The sequence below is a fragment of the Somniosus microcephalus genome, chromosome 6 (genome assembly GCF_052327205.1).
Source record: "Somniosus microcephalus isolate GS21.2 chromosome 6, FLI_Smic_1.0, whole genome shotgun sequence".
NCBI lineage: Eukaryota > Metazoa > Chordata > Chondrichthyes > Squaliformes > Somniosidae > Somniosus > Somniosus microcephalus.
This window is the reverse complement of record NC_140992.1, coordinates 135912946-135934190: the sequence shown is the minus strand read 5'-3', so window position 1 is coordinate 135934190 and position 21245 is coordinate 135912946. Positions and strand designations below refer to the sequence as shown.

Below are 21245 nucleotides of genomic sequence, written 5' to 3'. Positions count from 1 at the left end.
ATAGGAAGGATGTGATTGCTTTGGAGAGGGTGCAGAGGAGATTTACCAGGATGTTACTTGGGCTGGAGCACTTCAGCTATGAAGAAAGACTGGAAAGGCTGGGGTTGTTTTCCTTGGAGCAGAGAAGGCTGAGGGGGGACCTGATTGAGGTGTACAAAATTATGGAGGGGCATAGATAGAAAGGAACTTTTCCCCCTTATTAGAGGGGTCAATAACAAGGGGGCATAGATTCAAGGTAAGGGGCAGGAGGTTTAGAGGGGATTTGAGGAAAAACTTTTTCACCCAGAGGGTGGTTCGAATCTGGAACTCACTGCCTGAAAGGGTGGTAGAGGCAGGAACCCTCAACATTCAAGAGGCATTTGGATGAGCACTTGAAAGGCCATAGCATACAAGGCTACAGACCAAATGCTGGAAAATCGGATTAGATTAGACAGAGCTTGATGGCCGGCGTGGATGCGATGGGCTGAAGGGCCTCTTTCTGTGCTGTAAAACTCTATGACTATGACTTAGGGCTCATGGGGTTGGGGGGGAATATAGTAGCATGGATAGAGGATTGGTTAACAGACAGAAAACAGAGTAGGGACTTTTTCATGTTGGCAGGCTGGGGCCTCAGATATTTACAATTTATATTAAATGACCTAGATGAAGGGACCGAGTGTAATGTATCCAAGTTTGCCGACTATACAAAGCTAGGTGGGACAGTAAGCTGTGAGGAGAACACAAGGAGTCTGCAAAGGGATATAGATAGACTAAGTGAGTGGGCAGTAAGGTGGCAGATGGAGTATAATGTAGGAAAATGTGAGGTTATTCACTTTGGTAGGAAGAATAGAAAAACAGAGTATTTTTTAAATGGTGAGAAACTTTTAAATGTTGGTGTTCAGAGAGATTTGGGCGTCCCCGTGCAAGAAACACAGAAAGCTAGCATGCAGATACAGCAAACAATAAGGAAGGCAAATGGCATGTTGGCCTTTAGTGCAAGGGGTTTGGAGTATAAGAGTGAGGAATTCTGGCTACAATTATACAGGGCCTTGGTGAGACCACACTTGGAGTACTGTGCACAGTTTTTGGCTCCTTATCTAAGGAAGGATATACTTGCCTTGGAGGCGGTGCAACGAAGATTCACCAAATTGATTCCTGGGCTGAGAGGGCTGTCCTATGATGAGAGATAGTGTAGAATAGGCCTATACTCTCTGGGAGATTAGAAGAATGAGAGGTGATCCATTGAAACATACAAGATTCTGAAGGAAATTGACAGGGTAGATGCTGAGAGAGTTTGTTTCCCTTGGCTGGAGTGTCTAGAACTAGGGGCATAGTCTCAGGATAAGGGGTCAGCCATTTAAGACCGAGATGAGGAGGAATTTCTTCACTCAGAGGGTTGTGAATCTTTGGAATTCTCTGCCCCAGAGGGCTGTGGATGCTGAGTCATTGAGTATATTCAAGGCTGAGATAGATAGATTTTTGGACTCTGGGGGAATCAAGGGATATGGAGATCGGGCGGGAAAGCGGTGTTGAGATCGTAGATCAGCCATGATCTTATTGAATGGCGGAACAAGCTCGAGGGGTCATATGGCCTACTCCTGCTCCTATTTCTTATGTTATCAAAGGTGAGGATGGATAGGGTGGTGTAGGGAGGTCAGAAGAGCTAGTTTGTGATGGAGAAGTCTGGGATTGTTCTTAGCCACCAAGACCATCTTAGAATATTTGGCAGTTTTGGTGGCAGAAAGGGCGAGGCGATACTTCAGGTGGGTGAGCTAGATCAGGCGATAGATCCAGCCAGTCAGGAGCCATGAGCATTTTACTAAATTAGGCCACTTTTTGCTGGATTAAGTTTTTTTTTTTTTTTTTTTAAATAAAATATAGCTCACCAGTCAATGACATTAAAGCACTTAATTGAATTTATGTTATATTCATGAAGCATTACTTTTTCCTGAACCTTACATTCTGCAGGAAATTGGCTTAATACATAATGATTTTATGTAGCCTGAAATAATGTGGAAATAAAAACTGAGGACCTTAGGATCTTGTTGCTATCATATTAGAAGTCATACAAAACAATGGCTGCAAGACTTTGCTGCACTCTGTAGTGCCACAGTGCCTACAGGTAACAAGTATGGGCACAAACAGCCTGGAGACAATTCCCAGTAACGTGGCCACATCTGTATACAACAGCCAAGTCCCATTTATACTGCAGATATATCAATGTATAGTGAAAAGCAGTTGATTTGCAGTACCTGTTTACAGGGGCACTGTCTTCATGTAAACTATCCCTCCTAGTCCTTCTCGACTTGTCTGCAGCTTTAGACACTGTTGACCACTCAATCCTCCTCCAACGCCTCTCCACCGTCGTCCAGCTGGGTTGGACTGCACTCGCCTGGTTCCATTCTTATCTATCTAATCGTAGCCTGAGAATTACCTGCAATGGCTTCTCTTCCCGCTCCCACATCATTACTTCTGGTGTCCCCCAAGGATCTATCCTTGGCCCCCTCCTATTTCTCATCTACATGCTGTCCCTCGGCGACATCATCCGAAAACAGAGCATCAGTTTCCACATGTACGCCGATGACACCCAACTCTACCTCACCACTACTTCTCTCGACCCCTCCACGGTTTCTACCAATTGTCCGACATCCAGTACTGGATGAGCAGAAATTTTCTCCAACTAAATATTGGGAAGGCTGAAGCCATCGTTTTTGGTCCCCGCCACAAACTCCGTTCCCTAGCCACTGACTCCATCCCTCGCCCTAGCATCTGTCTGAGACTGAACCACACTGTTTGCAACCTTGGTGTCATATTTGACCCTGAAATGAGCTTCCGACCACACATCCCCAGCATAACGAAGACTGCCTATTTCCACATCCGTAACATCGCCCGTCTCTGCCCCTGCTTCAGCTCATCTGCTACTGAAACCCTCATCCATGCCTTTGTTACCTCTAGACTTGACTATTCCAATGCACTCCTGGCTGACCTCCCACGTTCTACCCTACATAAACATGAGGTCATCCAAAACTCCTAACTCGCACCAAGTCCTGTTCACACATCACCCCTGTGCTCGCTGACCTACATTGGCTCCCGGTTAAGCCACACCTCCATTTCAAAATTCTCATCCTTGTTTTCAAATCCCTCCATGGCCTCGCCCCACCCCATCTCTAATCTCCTCCAGCCCCACAACCTCCCGAGATTTCTGTGCTCATCTAATTCTGCCTTCTTGAGCATCCTTGATTATAATTGCTCAACCATCAGTGGCTAGGCCTTCAGTTGCCTAGGCCCTAAGCTCTGGAATTCCCTCCCTAAACCTCTCTGCCTCCCTTTCCTCCTTTAAGACACTCCTTAAAACCTACCTCTTTTGACCAAGCTTTTGGTCATCTGCCCTAATTTCTCCTTATGTGGCTCGATGTAAAATTTTTGTCTTATAATACTCCTGTGAAGCACCTTGGGACGTTTTACTACGGGTTAAAGGCACTATATAAATACAGGTTGTTGTTGGAGAAACTGTTTCCAGTGGCAGGTGGGTCAGTAACCAGAGGACACAGATGTAGGATAATTGGCAAAAGAAGCAGAGGGGAGATGAGGAGAATTTTTCTTATGCAGCTAATTATGATCTGGAATGCACAGCCTGAAAGGGTGGTGGAAGCAGATTCAATAGTAACTGTCAAAAGGGAATTGGATATACTGAATACTTGAACAAGAAAAAGTTGCAGGGCTATGGGGAAAGAGCAGGAGAGTGGGTCTAATTGGACAGCTCTTTCAAAGAGCCGCGACAGACCCGATGAGCTGAATGGCCTCCTCCTGTGCTTTATGATTTTATAGTAAGTGTCATCAAACTTGAATAAAACACAGCCATGATGCATTGCATGATGTGAACTGAGTCTATGGAACAGAAACTCCTTGGGTTGCTCTGTTGTTGAGTCAGCAGATCTCAGATGTGTCAGCATATAACTAACTAAGATTCCCACTGTGATCACTGCTGGAGAGCATGTGCACATGGGCGAGTGAGGACAGTGATCAGGTGAGCTGTAAATACCCTCCTCATAGTCCAAAATCCGGCTGACAGTATCTAGACCCACAGCTGAAGAACGGAGACTCAGACAAGGTGCTTACAGAACGAAACCCGGGTTCGAGAGCAGAGTGAAAGCAGCATATTCCTAAACTCAGCTGTGTTGTTAGGGGGAAAAAAACTACAACAGTAATCAATTTCTTCCCAATGTGGAAGGATAAAAATAAGAAATCCACAAGGTGATTATTTTGACATCAATGCATGCAGCAATTTTACAGCCAGAGATTCACGAGCACGTCACCCACCCAATACCTTCAGTTCTATGCGCTCACTGAACCCGGCAGTGTGAGCGTTGTGCGCTGAGCGCCCCCGGAGCCCAGCAGTGCGAGCGCCCTGTGCGCTCTCCGAGCTCGGACAATGATTGGATCACATTACACATTGCTGAGAGTTTGAATTACTCTTCTTCTTAGGCAGTCACTCGGAACCCGGGATGACTTGCTTCCACACTAAAAAGGAGTTCTGGATCACATTACACATTGCAGACAATGTGCTGGGTGAGTATTGTTTCCCCCCCCCCATTTCCTGTGGGTGAGAATAAGTAAATTGAGTGTTGCCCCAATGTGGGGTCAATAGCCGCAGCCCGGTGAGCCAGCGCTGATCGGCGCTTCCCTGGTCTCCCTCCATAATCCAGTCGGCCCATAAATTGGCACCTGCCCTTCAATTTTTCTTACCTTTGCTAACACCGACACAAATGCAGCCGAACATAACCAGCACCGCCCCGCCGGCATCCATCACGGCCTTCCTGCTACACGGCGGCTCGGGGCTAAGGCTAATTCTCGGGGTCGGGGCTTTATTTACTCCCAGGCCCAGGGCCCGGCTGCCCTTCACACTGCCCGAGTACACAGCAACACAATCCTCGAAATTCACCGCTTCTCATTTACATACGGCAGGGGAAAACACTAGAATAGCGATAGCTTTTTTGCTGAATTATTAATCGTGTTAAAATAGGTGTAGAGGGGCGTGGGACGTCTTATTGTTGTCAGGCATCTCAGCACTCCGCCCCGGGAAGGTCTTGTCCGGGCCGGGTTGCCATGGGGATAGAGGTTGTCAAGGCCTAGTTCAGCCCGCCTGAGGTTTGTATCAACAGCAAAATAACAGATGTATTAATGAGAGTTATACAAGAACTATTAACAGCCAGCGTTAGATTAGTGATTAATAGGAGTTTTACTAACAATACCAGTGATAGTTTTATTACTGATCAATATAGTAACTGATAACAGCGAGAGTATAAAGCAGTGAGAGTTATATTAGTGCTGAATCAGAGTTATAATGGTAACTAATACTGTCAGCCAGTGGCTCACTCTCGCCTCTGAGTCAGAAGGTTGTGGGTTCAAGTCCCACTCCAGAGACTTGAGCACAAAATCTAGGCTGACACTCCAGTGCAGTAGAATCATAGAATGGAATCATAGAATGGTTACAGTGTAGAAATTGACGAATTCCTACGAATAACTGAGATCGACACAGGGGAAACAATGAAACAGGTCTTTACTCAACGGAGATGCCACGAGGACTGCCTGGGCAGTCACGTGGTTTGCGACGTGACGTCATCGCGTTTGCCCGTGTTTTCCCGCGCTCTTAAAGGGGCCACGCCCTGTACATGCAAACTCTATATACAAAACACAGTAATGCCTAACACAATGGTACAGGCTTAGGCTGGCGTTAGAACATCATTAAAGAGAATTATATACAGTTAGCCAGAGTCATTCAGTGGTTCTGCCACATGCGCCCCCCCAGAATTCGCTTTAACGGACAAAGTCAAACGGTGAGGGGGTCTGACGAGCCTGTCAGAACGACTCCTGGACTCTCGAGGCAGAGGCTGCAGGGCGGCTGGCGGTCTGTTGCACTTGGTCTGCCGTAACGACGATGGGTGGCCGACCCCGTCTCGGCGGTTGTGCTGTCTCGACGGGGCGGTCGAGGTCCAAATGTGCTGGCTTTAAGCGATCGACCCAAATGTGGTCCGGCTTACCACTGACATCGACCGTGAAGGTTTTGTCCCCTGCTTCCAACACGCGGAAGGGAGTATATGGGGCCTTGAGCGGATCCCGATGTGCATCATGGCGAATAAAAACATACTCAGCCTTGTGAAGCTCCGTGGGAACGTGTGACCTCTGCAGCCCGTGGTGCGAAGTGGGCACCGGTGCAAAACATCTGGCCGCCTCTTGGTGACTAGCAAGCTGGGCAGACGCGGTCCATGGCTCCGTCAATATTGGTAGGAAGTCCCCTGGGACTCGCAGCGGCTGACCATACACAAGTTCCGCAGATGAAGAGTGAAGGTCTTCTTTGGGGGCCGTGTGAAGGCCCAACAGGACCCACGGTAGCTTGTCTGCCCATCCAGCGTCCTGGAGGCTGGCCCGCAGGGCGGCTTTCATTGAGCGGTGGAAGCGTTCGCAGAGGCCATTTGCCTGTGGGTGGTAGGCTGTGGTGCGGTGTAATTTGACACCGAGTCCTTGGGCCACTGCATTCCAGAGTTCGGAGGAAAACTGCGGTCCCCTGTCCGACGAAATATCTGCGGGCACTCCGAAACGGGCGATCCAGGAGGAAATTAACACCCTGGCCACGTCCGCCGAAGTAGTGGATGACAGGGGAACTGCCTCTGGCCATCTGGTGGTGCGGTCAACCATGGTCAGGATGTGTGAAAAGCCATGGGAGGGTGGGAGTGGTCCTACCAGGTCCACGTTGACATGGTCAAAACGTTGCTCCGGAACTGTGAAGGCGGCCAACGGAGCTTTGATGTGGCGCTGTACCTTTGCCTTTTGGCAGACCACGCAGGTGTTGGCCCAGTCGCGGACATCCTTATGCATGCCATGCCATACAAATTTCGTGGACATCAGTTTCTGAGAGACCTTCATTCCAGGGTGTGACAACCCATGTATGGCGTCGAACACTTTGCGGCGCCAGACGACCGGCACGACAGGGCGAGGATCCTGTACGGAGACGTCACACAACAGCGTGCTACCTGCTGAATGGAACTTGACGTCAGCCAACTGGAGGCCGGTGATGGCCGTTCTGTAAGCTTGGACTTCCGGGTCTGAGGCTTGGTCCGCTGCCATGAGGGCGTAGTCGATGCCCAAATGAACTGTATTGACGACCGCGCGGGAGAGGCAGTCTGCCACCAGGTTGTCCTTACCGGCCACGTGCCGTATATCCGTGGTGAATTCGGATATGTAGGTCAGTTGACGCTGCTGTCGGGCTGACCACGGTTCGGCGGTCTTGGACATTGCGAAGGTCAGCGGCTTATGGTCCACAAAGGCGGTGAAAGGACGTCCTTCCAGAAGGAACCGAAAATGGCAGATGGCCAGAAAAAGGGCAAGCAAATCCCGGTCGAACGTGCTGTATGCTCTCTCGTTCAGCCGTAGTTGACGGCTGAAGAATGCCAACGGCTGCCACGTCCCGTTCACCCACTGCTGTTGCACGGCACCGACTGCATAGTCCGACGCGTCGGTGGTGAGGGCGATGGTGGCTCCTGGCAGCGGGTGCGCCAGCATAGTCGCGTTGGCTAAGGCGCTTTTGGTGTTGGCGAACGCTCGGGCCATGTCATCCGTGCAGTCTACCGGGTTCTTGCCAGTCTTGCCCTTGAGGGCCTCGTACAGGGGCCGCATGAGTAGTGCCGCCTTAGGCACGAAACGGTGGTAAAAATTTACCATGCCTAGGAATTCCTGCAGGGCCTTTATGTTCTGCGGGCGTGGAAAGGATGTCACCGCCTCTACCTTCGAAGGTAAAGGAACCGCTCCCTCTGAGGTGATGTGATGCCCCAGGAAGTCAATTTGGTGCAGGCCAAACTGACACTTTGCCGGGTTGATAATCAGGCCGTGTTGGCTGAGGCATCGAAAAAGGGTGCGTAGGTGACAGGTATGTTCTTCCTTGGTAGGACTGGCAATTAGAATATTGTCCAGGTAGACGAAGAGGAACTTGAGGTCCCGCAACACGGAGTCCATCAGGCGTTGGAAAGCCTGGGCAGCGTTCTTTAACCCAAACGGCATCCGTAAAAACTCGAAGAAGCCGAATGGGGTGATGACTGCGGTCTTCTGGACGTCCTGTGGATGAACAGGGACCTGGTGGTAGCCTCGGACGAGGTCGACTTTCGAGAAAACGGTGTTCCCTGCCAAATGGGCAGAGAAATCCTGGATATGGGGAATCGGGTACCGATCAGGAGTGGTGGCGTCGTTTAGTCGTCGATAGTCGCCGCATGGCCACCATCTGCTGCCAGGCTTCGGGACGATATGGAGGGGTGAAGACCAGGGACTATTCGACCGGCGAATAATCCCTAACCGTTCCATGGTGGCGAACTCTGCCTTTGCGACCGCCAGCTTGCCAGGTTCCAGGCGCCGGGCCCGCGCGTAGACCGGGAGGCCGTCGGTGGTGATGTGGTGTTCCACACCATGTTTCGTGGCTGTGGAGGAGAACGTGGGTCTCGTCAGGTCGGGGAACTCGCTGAACAGGCAAGCGAATGCATCAGGAGTCGGGAACACACAGGAGACGGTGCGTGACGTAGTGTTACTGCGATAATACAGAAGAGAATTAAAAGTGGCTGCGTTGATCAGCCGCCGGTTCCGAACGTCGACCAGGAGGCTATTGGCACACAGGAAATCCGCGCCGAGGAGGGTCTGGGAAACTTTGGCCGTAACAAACTCCCAGTGAAAACGTTGCCCCCCGAGGCACAACTCCACTCGCCGTCTGCCGAAGATCCGAATTGTGCCGCCATTGGCCGCTTCAAGGGTGGGGCCGCGATTCCCCGTCTGCACATCGAGGGCGGACGCGGGTAAAATGCTGCACTGCGCTCCGGTGTCGCACAGAAAACGACGACTGGAGAGGGTATCGGTAATGAACAGCAATTTTACCGCGTTGCCGATCGCCACCGCGGCCGCGGGGTGCCCGTTAGACCCGTTCCTCGGTGGTCGCAGTGTCAGATGATGCTTGTTTGTTTTTTGGGGAAAACTGCAGGGAGGGCGGCAACGCTTCGCCTTCGCGCTGAACTGCGCGTGGTAGAAACACAACCCAGCAGGCTGACGAGCTGGGGCGGCGTCTGCGGGGGATGGGTGCCTCGTGGCGGCGCAGTACTGCCGAGTTACAGCGAAAATTTTGTCAGCCTCCGCCGCAAGTGTTGCGCAGTCTTCAGTTTCAGATCTGGCCAGGGCAGCTTGTACCTGTTCAGGCAGTTGGCTGAGGAAAATTTCGCGGAATAGGAAACATTCCCGTTCTGAGCCCAGGAGTGTGAGCATTTGGCTCATCAACTCTGAAGGCTTGGAGTCCCCGAGCCCGGGCATAGCGAGTAATCGACGGGTGCGCTCCGATTTTGTGAGCCCGAAAACTTGCAGTAACCGCGCTTTGAGGGTTTCATACTTGCACTCCGTTGGGGGGTTTTTGAGGAGGCTGACGATCCGAGAGGCGGTAGAGCTGTCGAGTGCGGAGACCACGTAAAGATACTTGGTCCGATCCGCATCGATGTTCCTCAGGGCGAACTGGGCCTCGACCTGAATAAACCACGAGGGGCAGCACGGTGGCATAGTGGTTAGCACTGTTGCCTCACAGCGCCAGGGACCCGGGTTCGAATCCGGCCTCGGGTGACTGTGTGGAGTTTGCACATTCTCCCCGTGTTTGCGTGGGTTTCCTCCGGGTGCTCCGGTTTCCTCCCACAGTCCAAAGATGTGCGGGTTAGGTTGATTGGCTATGATAAATTGACCCTTAGTGTTAGGGGGATTAAATACGTGGGGTTACGGGGATAGGGTGGGATATGTGTTGGTGTAGGGGTTACAGGGATCGGGTGGGATATGTGTTGGTGCAGGCTCGATGGGCCGAAATGGCCTCTATCTGCACTGTGGGGTTTCTGTGATTTCTGTGAACTGCGGTAGCTTTAGTGAAACGGCGTTTGCCTCCATGCTGTGCTCTTCTTCTGTGAAAACGCTCACAAAAACGGGGTCACCAGCGTAGGAATTGACGAATTCCTACGCATGCAAACTCTATATACAAAACACAGTAATGCCTAACACAATGGTACAGGCTTAGGCTGGTGTTAGAGCATCGTTAAAGAGAATTATATACAGTTAGCCAGAGTCATTCAGTGGTTCTGCCACAACAGCACAGAAGGAAGCCATTTGGCCCGTCGAGCCCATGCCGTCTCTCAGCTATTCCCACTCCCCCATCCTTTCCCCGTAGTCCTGAACATTTCTTTCCTTCAGATACTTATCCAACTCCCTTTAGAAAGCTGTGATTGAATCTGCCTTCACCATCCTCTCGGGCAGTGCATTCCAGATCTTAACCACTTGCTGCGTAAAAATGTTTTTCCGCATGTCGCCTTTGGTTCTTTTGCCAATCACCTTAAATCTGTGTCCTCTGGTTCACGACCCTTCTGCCAGTGGGAAGTTTTCCTTATTCTACTCTGTCCAGACCCCTCATGATTTTGAACACCGCTATTAAATCTCCTCTCAGGAGAAGAACCCCAGCTTCTCCAGTCTATCAACGTAACTGAAGTCCCTTTCTCGTAATTATTCTCGTAAATCTTTTCTGCACCCTCTCTAAGGCCTTCACATCCGTCCTAAAGTGTGGTGCCCAGAATTGGACACCGTACTCCAGTTGGGGCTGAACCAGTGTTTTATACAGGTTCATCATAATTTCAAAACTTTTGTACTCTATACCTTTGTTATGAAGCCCAGGATCCCGTAAGCCTTTTTAAATGCTTTCTCAACCTGCCCTGCCACCTTCAACGATTTGTGCACACACACTCCCAGGTCTCTCTGTTCGTGCACCCACTTCAGGATTGTACCATTTAGTTTATACATCCTCTCCTCATTCTTTCTACCAAAATGTATCAATTTGCACTTTTCTGCATTAAATTTCATCTGCCACGTGTCCGCCCATTCCACCAGCCTGTCTTCCTGAAATCTATCACACTCCTTACTGTTCACTATACTTCCAAATTTTGTTTCATCTGCAAATTTTGAAATTGTGTCCTGTACACCCACGTCCAAGTCATTAATATATATCAAGGAAAGCAGTGGTCCTAGAACCGACCCTGGGGAACACCACTGTATACCCAACTTTCACCGCCGCAGCCCGGGTTCGATTCCCGGTCAGAGAACAGTGCGTTTTAGGACTGTTTGAAATGCCACCAATCAAAGCACCCGCGTGAAGCAATGCTCGCTCCTGATCAACCTTTCAACTTTCCACAAAGAATAAAAGAGGACCACTGTATACCTACCTCCAGTCCGAAAAACAACCGTTCATCACTACTCTCTGTTTCCTGTCACTTAGCCAATTCCGTATTCATGCTGCCACTGTGTCTTTTATTCCATGGGCTTCAACTTTGCTGGCAAGCCTATTATGTAGCACTTTGTCGAATGCCTTTTGGAAATCCATGTACACTACGTCAACTGCATTACCCTCATCAACCCTCCCTGTTACCTCATCAAAGAACTCAATCAAGTTAGTTAAACACGATTTGCCTTCGACAAATCTGTGCTGGCTTTCCTTAATTAATCCACACTTGTCCAAGTGACTGTTAATTTTGTCCCTGATTACTGTTTCTAAAAGCTTCCCCACTACTGAGGTCAAACTGACTGGCCTGTAGTTCCTGGGTCTATCTGTACACCCTTTTTTGAACAATGGTGTAGCATTTGCAATTCTGAGGGAGTGGAATGCTGCACTGTTGGAGGTGCCGTCCATTGCAGGAGATGCTAAACCGAGGCCCGTCTGCCCTCTCAGGTGATGTAAAAGATCCAATTGATACTATTTCGAAGATGAGCAGGGGAGTTCTGGCCAATATTTATCCCTCAACCACTAAAAACAGATTATCTAGTAACTTTTATGTTGCCGTTTGTGGGAGCTTGCTGTGTGCAAATTTGGCTATCATGTTTCAAAAGGACTTAAAAACAGAAAACGCTGGAAATACTCAGCAGGTTTCTGTGGAGAGAGAAACAGTTAACGTTTCAGGTCGATGCCCTTTCATCAGAACTTCAAAAGGACTTAATTGGCAATAAACGTTCTGAGGTAGTGTAAGGTGCTATAGAAATGCAAGTCCTTTTCTTTTTATATTAGTACCTATGAGATATATTAAGAGTTTTACTAATAATACCATTGAGAGTTTTATTACTGATTATAGCAGTTATATTAGTAACTAATAACAGTGAGAGTAAAAAGCAGTGTGTGTTAAATCAGGGATTCACAGTTATATTAGTGATTTTTGTTTTTGCTTATGCCTTTGTGAAGTACTCTTGGGACTTTTTTTTATGTTAAGCGCTATACAAATACCAGTTGTTTTTGTTGTTGATAAAGGCACAGAGCTGCAATGAAAAAAATGGAAGCTTTGCCAGAGAAGGAGATATTAGAAGAGGGAGGTGGAGAAGTGGAGAGGTTTAGGGAGGGAATTCCAGAGTATGGGGCCTAGGCAGAACAGGGTGTTGGGAGGGGGTTGTAGGGCTGAAGGAGATTTCAGAGATAGGAAGGGGTGAAGCCATGAAGGGATTTAAGCACGAGGATGAGAATTTTTTAATTTGATTTGTTGGGGGACTGGGGGCCAATGTAGATCAGGGAGGACAGGAGTTGATGGATAAGCGGGACCTGGTGCAGCATAGGATATGAGCAGCAAGATTTTGGAAGAGCTGTTGTTTACAGAGGAGGAGGGTGGGAGGACGGCCAGGAGAGTATTGAAATAGTCGAGTCTGGAGGTGACAAAGGCACAGATGAGGGATTCAGCAACACATGGGCTTAAATATTTACTATGCCACCTAACTTGGTGTCGTCAGCAAACCTGGATATACGTCTCTCTATTCCTTCATCTAAGTCATTTATAAATATCGTGAAAAGTTGCGGCCCCAGTACAGATCCCCGAGGGACACCACTAGTCACATCCTGCCCATTGGAGTACATGTTCATTATCCCTACTCTCTGTCTCCAACCTTCTAACCAGTTCACTACCCATGTCAATAGTAATGATAATTATCCCTGGTTTTAGGGGTAATTACTTCTTAAGTTGAGCTAGGACTGTTGAGGTTGAAATATATGAACAAGAGATGGGCTTGTTGGTTTTAATGCCTTCTGTTCCTAAATGTATTTTGTTCTTAACAAGTGGGAGGATGTGAGAGTGACATAAGCTTCAACAAGCAGAGCAATATGATGAAAGGCTTCTATCTATGCCAGCAATAGCTTGATCATCTGAAACATGCTGTTTTGGCATAAAGAAGTGCACATTTTTACTTTGGATGCAAAAGCCTTGGGCCAGGTTTCACTGGTAGACTTGTTCTATCAGAAGGCTTAGAGGAAAAATTCAGTTGCTTTGCGCCTCCCGTTAGCACCCTAAGAGGGCACTAATAAGATTCAAAGCAACTAGCGCCCGGGCGCGGCGATGTTTGCGCCGCTCGCGAAATTGACCAGACATTTTGTGGCGACGCTAAACACTACTGCCGCGATCTCCTGTGCCCACAGATCCTGACATCAGTCAAGCGTGCAACACCCGGGTAGCGCCCCGGACCAGATATTGAGTGGCACCCCCTGCCTTTCCGCCTGTCGCTAGCAATGACAAGTTGAGGGGAATGTTTTGCAGTCAGGAAGTGACTGGGGGAGTGCTATTTAAAGGCGACCGCTTCCTGCCTTTGTTTGTCGGCGACATTTTTGCACCACGCATTCTGAGAGAGAGAGAGAGAGACTTCTGGAGAGATTCAACGCTGTGTGAAGGAGTTTTGGGCACTGAGCAGCACTTTGCAGGTTCATTTTGAATTGACCTTCCTTGCATCGATTTAGAAAAGACTATGGGGGCTGCACTCTGAGCTCTTTCCATGCGCCTCTCCATTGTTCTTTCCAGCAGATTTGATGTACAGGTCTCTCCAGGCTGAGATTCAAGGCTGCAATGAGCAGGGTGTGGATGGAGAGCAAGATCGACCCTCCTGTGGCGGTACCACCGGTTGTACCTTACATAAAGACACATAATTCCCTTTAACTTACCTTACCGTATGTTTAACTTACCTTTTGGGGCCGTTGCCCTTTTAACTTACCTGTTGGGGCCATTGCCCCTTTAAGACGCGCCCTAGCGCGCTGACGTCACGTCACGTACGACGTGACGTGCGTGCGGCGGCTGCCGGCCCGACTCGGCCTTCCAGGACGGCCGCCGGTACAGCCCAGCCTAGCGTCTTCGGCCGCATCGGCCAGCCGACGGGAGTGATGCGATCTTCCACTCCCACGGCAAGCACCAGCTCAGCCTGGCCTCCAGCTCCCGCTCCCACGCTCGCGACTTCGGCCTCAACGGCCAGCGATGCAACGACGTGCATCACGTGACGCCCTAAGCGCGGGAAACGCGAACAACGTGATGACGTCACAACACAAACGCGATGACGTCATCACGCTCCCCACAGGACTGCGAACTCAGTCCTCGTGGAGTCCCCGCTGGGACAAGACCTATACCACGGTGCTCCTACAGTCAGCCATCTTACCTGCCATCTTACCTGATGTAATTAGTCTGTTCCTGTAAATAAACAACTTGTTAATAGTTCGTCGAAGTCAAACTCTTATTTAGTGGCGATCTACACGAACCGCTACATTGGTGACCCAACGACGTGAGTACGGGAGCTCATCAATTCCAACACTACAATTGGTGAACCCGTATCCGTGAATGATTTTCACGGTAGCAACGCACGCCTGAACCTCATCTTCCCACAAGACGACCGACGCACAACCAACGAACAACCACGGAACAGCAACCGCCTAACACCGATTCCTCCAAAGGCGACCCCGTCTTTGCGAACGTATTCACAAGGTAAGCGCAGTCTGGAGCAGATCCCGTTTGACACGGACAAAACTCAACCGGACCCCGTTTTTTTTTGTGAGCAATTTTCACAAAAGAAGCACGCCATGGAAGCACCAGCTGTTTTGCTGTCGCTACCGCAATCCAGGGAGCCACAGTCTCCCTCGTGCTTTAAACCGGTAGAAGCCCTGTTCGACGAGAACATCGATGCGGCGCCGACCACGCACTTGCTCACGGTACCTGTACTCGCCTTTCCTACCGCCACACGGATCGTCCGCCTCTACGTCCACAGCGACAGCAAGTATAAATCTCTCCAAGCGCGGGGTACAGCATATTCGGGCCCACAAAATCGGAGCGCGCCCTGCGGGGATGCCACGAGGACTCATCCCCGCGAAACACGAGGACCCGCGAAACACGAGGACCCACTCCTCACGCACGAGGACCCATCCCTCGTGAACCACGAGGACCCATCCCTCGTGAAAAACGACGACTCTTTCTCCGCCGACGACGCACCAGCCCTTCAGCCTGCTGGTTGTGTTACCTACTACACGATTCGGCGTGAACAAAAGGCGTGCCACTCTCCCGGCTGTTTTCTCCTAAATCTACAACTGTTACAAGTGTTGCCGCCCTCCAGGCAGAGTTAACCCCTCCTGAAAGCAACAACAACCTGGACAGTTGCCGCCCTTTCTCCAGTTTTCCCTTTAACAAACGCAAACGTCTACTGAAGCTGCACACATCGAGGACGGGTCCAACGGGCATCCTGCGGCCGCGATCAGCCACGTGAAAGTTGCTAGCCTCACCGATTACAGGTTAACGCAGTAACTCTTCACCCTCTGTTGTGTTAACGTCGTAGCACTATGGCACGCACCATTCTGCGTGTTCCAGCCTCCTGAAGGTTTTGCTCACCTGTCGGCGAGTTCACTCACCTCGCCTGTCAAGTCCTTCTGGAACGCTCGTTTGGCGTTCCTGCAGAGTTCGTTATAACAAGGACTTGTTCCAACATCAACAGAGTCATCGCCCGCGTCCGCCCAACCTGCCCGTCACTCTGACAAGGCCTGCTGTTTCGCACGTCTCCATGGTCCTTCGCCTGACGGATACACTTTATTCGCCACGACGCGCGTATGGATCCCCTCACGAGCAGCATCTTCGGAACTCACTCGCCAAGCCGAGACAGCACGACCGCCGAGACCACCAGCGTCAGACCACCTCATCCTTGGACTTTCATTAAAGCGAATTCTGGGGGGGGCCCATGTGGCGGTACCACCGGTTGTACCTTACATAAAGACACATAATTCCCTTTAACTTACCTTACTGTATGTTTAACTTACCTTTTAGGGCCGTTGCCCTTTTAACTTACCTGTTGGGGCCATTGCCCCTTTAAGGCGCGCCCTAGCGCGCTGATGTCACGTCACGTACGATGTGACGTGCGTGCGGCGGCTGCCGGCCCGACTCGGCCTTCCAGGACGGCCGCCGGCACAGCCTGGCCTAGCGTCTTCGGCCGCATCGGCCAGCCGACGGGAGTGACGCGATCTTCCGCTCCCGCGGCAAGCACTGACTCAGCCTGGCCTCCAGCTCCCGCTCCCACGCTAGCGACTTCGGCCTCAACGGCCAGTGACGCAATGACGCGCATCACGTGACGCCCTAAGCGCGGGAAACGCAAACAACGTGATGACGTCACAACACAAACGCGATGACGTCATCACGCTCCCCACAGGACTGCGAACTCAGTCCTTGTGGAGTCCCCGCTGGGACAAGACCTATACCACGGTGCTCCTACAGTCAGCCATCTTACCTGCCATCTTACCTGATGTAATTAGTCTGTTCCTGTAAATAAACAACTTGTTAATAGTTCGTCGAAGTCAAACTCTCTTATTTAGTGGCGATCTACACGAACCTTTAAGAACTGGCTGGCGCCAGTGTGTTTGTGTTCCATTGCTGACTGACATCCCATGAGCTTCGCCAGCACTCCGAGGTAGCGCCTCGCTCCTCAGCGTTAGCGCCTTAAGAGAGGTGTGTAGCACATGATTTAGCGCTCAAATCACCTCCAGGGGCGATAGAAGCCAAGTTTGCAGTCGGATGCGATAATTAACTTTGCGCCCGGCCGATAATTGCGCCCCAAACGGGGCGATACCGAATTTCTCCCCCTTAGTCTTAAATATCTTTAATTTCAAAGGAAGAGGCAGAGTTGAGCAGCAAGTGCCCCTCCCCATCTCCTGTGGTTAGCAAACTCTGCTATTGTTCCCTCACTTCCTTTCCTTTTCTTCTTGCTGGGTTATGGTTCTGTGGGTCCCAGTCATTCCTAGGTACCTCATCTGTGTGGCTATTATTCACTTGTGAAACTTGGCGATGAATGTCGAGGCTAATTTGACAAGATCACAACCAATCCTGCCCAATCACTAAACATCCATTTTGCGTACTTCTACCAAGGGTTGTTGACAGCAATTGGAAGCGAGAATCCTGGCTGATTTTCCTGTCCCTAAACCAGGGCTACTGAAGCCTATTGCAGCGCATCTCCTGCTGTCCTGACTTGAGATCAGCTAATTCAGCGCAAACCATGGCCTGAAACTGGGACCTTTCAAGTAGCTCATCCACTTACTGAATAAACTCACTGAGCCACCAGTGAGTTATTTAGAGCTGAATAATTTCACAGATTTTTTTGAGAAACTTAGGGAAAGGCCAAGGCTAATAGCACAGGATGCCACCAAGATTGAAAAATATCAGGTAGTATAAATAAAGGGCTTCTGAGTAATGGGAAACCACCCCTTGTCTTTCATTGCATCCTTGATTATGGCACAAAGTACAGGCTTGCAAGTCAAACCTTTCTGATAACTTAGCTTTAAAATTAAATTTGGCTCTTGTGATAGCTCAGTATGTAAATGCTTGATGTGTGACTGCACCGTGTCATCTAGGTCCATCTCTTGTCTGGGCTGAGTTAGTTGATCTTGGTCAGGGCAGTGGTGGGGCACTACAATTGGCTTCAGTGGCCTTGGGCCAGAGTTGAGAATTTCAGATAGGCTCCCTGTTCTAAATTGCTGTCCATTGGCCACTGCTGGACAGGGTAAGGCTTGTGTGTGCTGCCACAGTCAGAGTCCACAGACTGACGAGGCTCACACATCAAGAAAGGTCAACTGGGCAAGGTACCAGAGGGCTGCCAATGTCGATAGAACCATAACCCATCATGTCGCCACCATCAGGAAGGAGATGAAGGGGACAAAAGTAGAAATTCCATTATTCAATATATTTGTGAATGATGCTCACTAGTGACTACAGTGAAACAAATAAAAATCTCTTTCACAATGTATATTGTAGAAATACTGTAAGATGAGCTTTTCCAATGGCTCAGTAAGTAAATATGCCATACAGACCAGGAAGATCCAATTTTGGCCAAGTTTATGCTGACCTATCTGATCCCAGACAGCGAAGCAGTGGGGCACTACTATTAGGAATGGGAAAAATTAGCCAGGCCTTCTGTGTTTGATTGCTGTCCAGTGACCCCGATTGGAAAGTGCCTGTGTGTGGACAAGATCAGGCTCAGGATTCTTGATCACAGTCAAATTCCTTGTGGACACGTACTGTCCAGGTTTGCTTATGATCAGTGGCTACTTCAGTGAGATACTGGAAGGGTGTCAGTGCCAATGGAACCATTCCCCAGGAAGTGTCACATAGATGACCTGTTTCAGTTTATTCTCAGAGGTATAATACCCCTGTTTTCAGTATAGCCACCAGCAGCTGCCATGTGTTCTAGACACAACCTATTTTTCTCTAGTTTCACAGAAGGGATTCAAATGCTTTTACAGTACTTAAATTTACTTATTTTTCCCCAAACAGGATATTCCTTGTAGATTATTCTTCAATGCTTTAAACTGTATGCTACGAAGATCTCTGGAGCCAGACTCTGAGGTTATTGACTGTCATAACGTCACTGACTCTCCAACCTTGCTGATGAACTGCCTGCAAGGTCAAAGAATCTTGTAGCTGAAACAAGATGGCCTATATTCCAAAGAAGTGCGGCGTTAAGTTTAAACCACCTGCTATTGTTTTAATCTATGAAGATGAAAATACTAAAAAAACTCGACAAAGACTGATACCAGTTCGAAATTTCTCCAAATTTTCAGGTGAGAACCTAGTTTTATGTTTATTCTCAACTAGCCCATCCAACACTGCACCAACCAAGTGGATGCTGATCACGGGAGGAGGGGAGAAACTACAATGATCACCTTAACATGGAGTGGTATTGCAGTGCTGACAGTAGAATTTCAGTAATGCATGCTGGGCAAGTGAAATCTTTCCTACTACATCCACTTACACTATTAAAAACACTCAACACTATCATTAAAGATTTTTCCCTTCCAAACTGAGAGAGAACATTTTGCGTAATATAACTATAGCACACTAGGTGAAATAATGATAGTTATACATTTGCCACTGGTGTAGGTAGTGCTGGGAGCAACTTAAGATATATTTAAACCATAAAAACCTACCTCACAACATGAAAGCTATTTGGTTAAGTGTAATATAACATAGTGGTACAAACATAGTGTGGTGGCAATCTGTATTGGCTATATTGGACAAAAAGGAGACTTCTTCACTGCCTTTCTGTTTCCTTGTCTTTATGCAGTACCAGTTGAATGACAATCAAGGAGAAGGGAAATTAGGTAAAGAAAAATCTGGGGTACCAATTAGTACTGCTAACCGGAAAAAGAGAGCTTTGCGACCGCAGCACATATCAGGAATTCAGGTGAAAAGGTCAGTGTGTTTATCTATTAATCTTAGTGAATGGAAAATCAAGTGGAATTCGCTAACCACCTTGTCCAAATTCTTGATATGCGCTCTGGTCACGAAATGTTCAGTACCAGGAGTAATTTATTTCAATATAAGAAAAGCCATTCAGCCCATTGAAGCCCATCCCTCTAGAATCATAGAATGATAGAGCACAGAAGGAGGAATTCGGCCCATCGTACCTGTGCCGGCTCTTTGAAAGAGCTATCTTTCGATTGGGCACTTTACAGCCTGCCGGACTCAACACTGAGTTTAACAATTTCAGATAATTATCCCTGCCCCCATTTTTCATGCAGTATGATTTTTGCCATTCCCATTTGCAACATTTTATCTTTCCTGCCTCTTACAAAAGCACAGGGTGTTCTTTCTATTCCTTCCTCCCCTCCTAACCCCCCACCCCCCGTCTCTGCACCTGCTTAATATCTGTTACATCTCCAGCTTTTTCCAGTTCTGATGAAGGGTCCCAGACCTGAAACGTTAACTCTGTTTCTCTCTCCACGGATGCTGCCTGGCCTGCTGAGTATTTCCAGCATTTTCTGTTGTTATTTCAGATTTCCAGCATCCGCAGTATTTTGCTATTACAATTAGCCTCACTCCTTTGCCCTTTCCCCATAGGCTTGCAATTTTCTCCCCTTCAAGTATTTATCCAATTCCCTTTTGAGAGTTATTATTGAATCTGCTTCCACCAGCCTTGGTACATTAGTACATTAACTCTCCTTTCATGGGTAGGGCAGCTTTGTAAGGTTACTCTCCTAGCATGGAGACACATTAGATGGGAGTATGGGTCAGAGGCCGTAGCACAACAGGGCTGACTCATTGACCATGCTGACATCTCACAGGGCTCTACACTGAGATTCCATTACCCCTGTTATCTGTCCTTTGAATAACTTCAAAGTTATGTTCTTCCTTGATGGATTATTCCAAACCATACTCCAGTTAGAGTCAACACTGTTAGAAGAGATAGGCAAAAAGGAAAGAAATGGAAAAAACATTGAATGGAGATGGCATATAATATATATTTTCCCTTTTGAAAATATTTGACTATAGATTGCAGCCGAGCTGCGGAACAGTTGAAGAATAACCCTCGGCACCAAGCGTACCTGGATGGAGTGTCACAGCAGCAGCTGCAGAAATTATACCAGCTCCTGAGGGATAGCCTGAATGGGCTGAGCCTTGACCAGAGTCTGGAGACAATCGTGAGGGAAAACTCCATCAACCCAGAGGAGGACCTCAACAAACTTGATGACAATGAATTGGCAAAAAAGAAAAAAATCATGGATGAACTGTTTGAAAAGAACCGGAGAAAACCCAATGACCCAGAGTTTGTTTATGACCTGGAAGTTGTCTTCCCACAGGATGGACAAATTGAGTCATGTGGCTGGGATGAGGACGAGCAAGATGGAGAGATCTGATTTGTCTTTCATTTTCAGAACTGTCAGTGTACATCTTTGAGGGGAGAAGAATAATCTGGTGGCCAGCAACCCTTGGCTGACCAACATAATACAGAAATAAATGACAAAAATGACAGCTGTAACACACAGAGAATCATAGCCAACACAGGTTAATGGGGACATGAACAGGATATTGTTATCAATTGCAAGTAAACGGCAAATGCTAAACGGCAAACCTTGGAAATATTTTTTGTACTCATTAAGGCGAGGGATCTTGGTGCTAGGGAATGGA

At 48.7% G+C, this 21245-nt stretch overlaps 3 protein-coding genes across 6 annotated transcripts in view; 1 reads left to right on the top strand and 2 right to left on the bottom strand.

Moving 5' to 3' along the window:
• Positions 1–5015, bottom strand: part of pigx (phosphatidylinositol glycan anchor biosynthesis, class X) — a 25163-nt gene extending 20148 nt beyond the window's left edge. The window contains exon 1 of one of the 3 annotated variants that reach the window (XM_085990837.1): positions 4726–5015. In XM_085990837.1, the coding sequence (XP_085846963.1) occupies positions 4726–4786 (61 nt within the window). In that variant the 5' untranslated portion in view covers positions 4787–5015. The remainder of the gene's footprint in view (positions 1–4725) is intronic. The other 2 variants (XM_085990836.1, XM_085990838.1) reach the window with 2 other exon arrangements.
• The window catches only part of thap4 (THAP domain containing 4), a 410225-nt gene that overhangs the window by 115854 nt on the left and 273126 nt on the right, over positions 1–21245 (bottom strand). The window lies entirely within an intron of this gene.
• On the top strand, positions 4337–21245 carry cep19 (centrosomal protein 19). Of its 2 annotated transcripts, none has more exons than XM_085990844.1 (3): positions 4337–4548; positions 18612–18898; positions 20610–21245. In XM_085990844.1, exons 2-3 carry the CDS (start codon positions 18769–18771, stop codon positions 20972–20974), a joined length of 495 nt encoding a protein of 164 aa, XP_085846970.1. In that variant the 5' UTR covers positions 4337–4548; positions 18612–18768; the 3' UTR covers positions 20975–21245. The 2 variants fall into 2 exon arrangements, 1 of the variants encoding a protein (XP_085846970.1); XR_015078746.1 differs by lacking the exon at positions 4337–4548 and adding an exon at positions 19402–19529 and having other exon boundaries at positions 18809–18898; positions 20610–20697.

Bases quoted from the DNA above. Each gene is read 5' to 3' on its own strand.
- cep19 (XM_085990844.1), top strand. From the start codon at position 18,769: ATGGCCTATATTCCAAAGAAGTGCGGCGTTAAGTTTAAACCACCTGCT. The intron at 18,899-20,609 runs GTGAGAACCTAG...ATTTGACTATAG, and splicing joins AAATTTCTCCAAATTTTCAG to ATTGCAGCCGAGCTGCGGAA.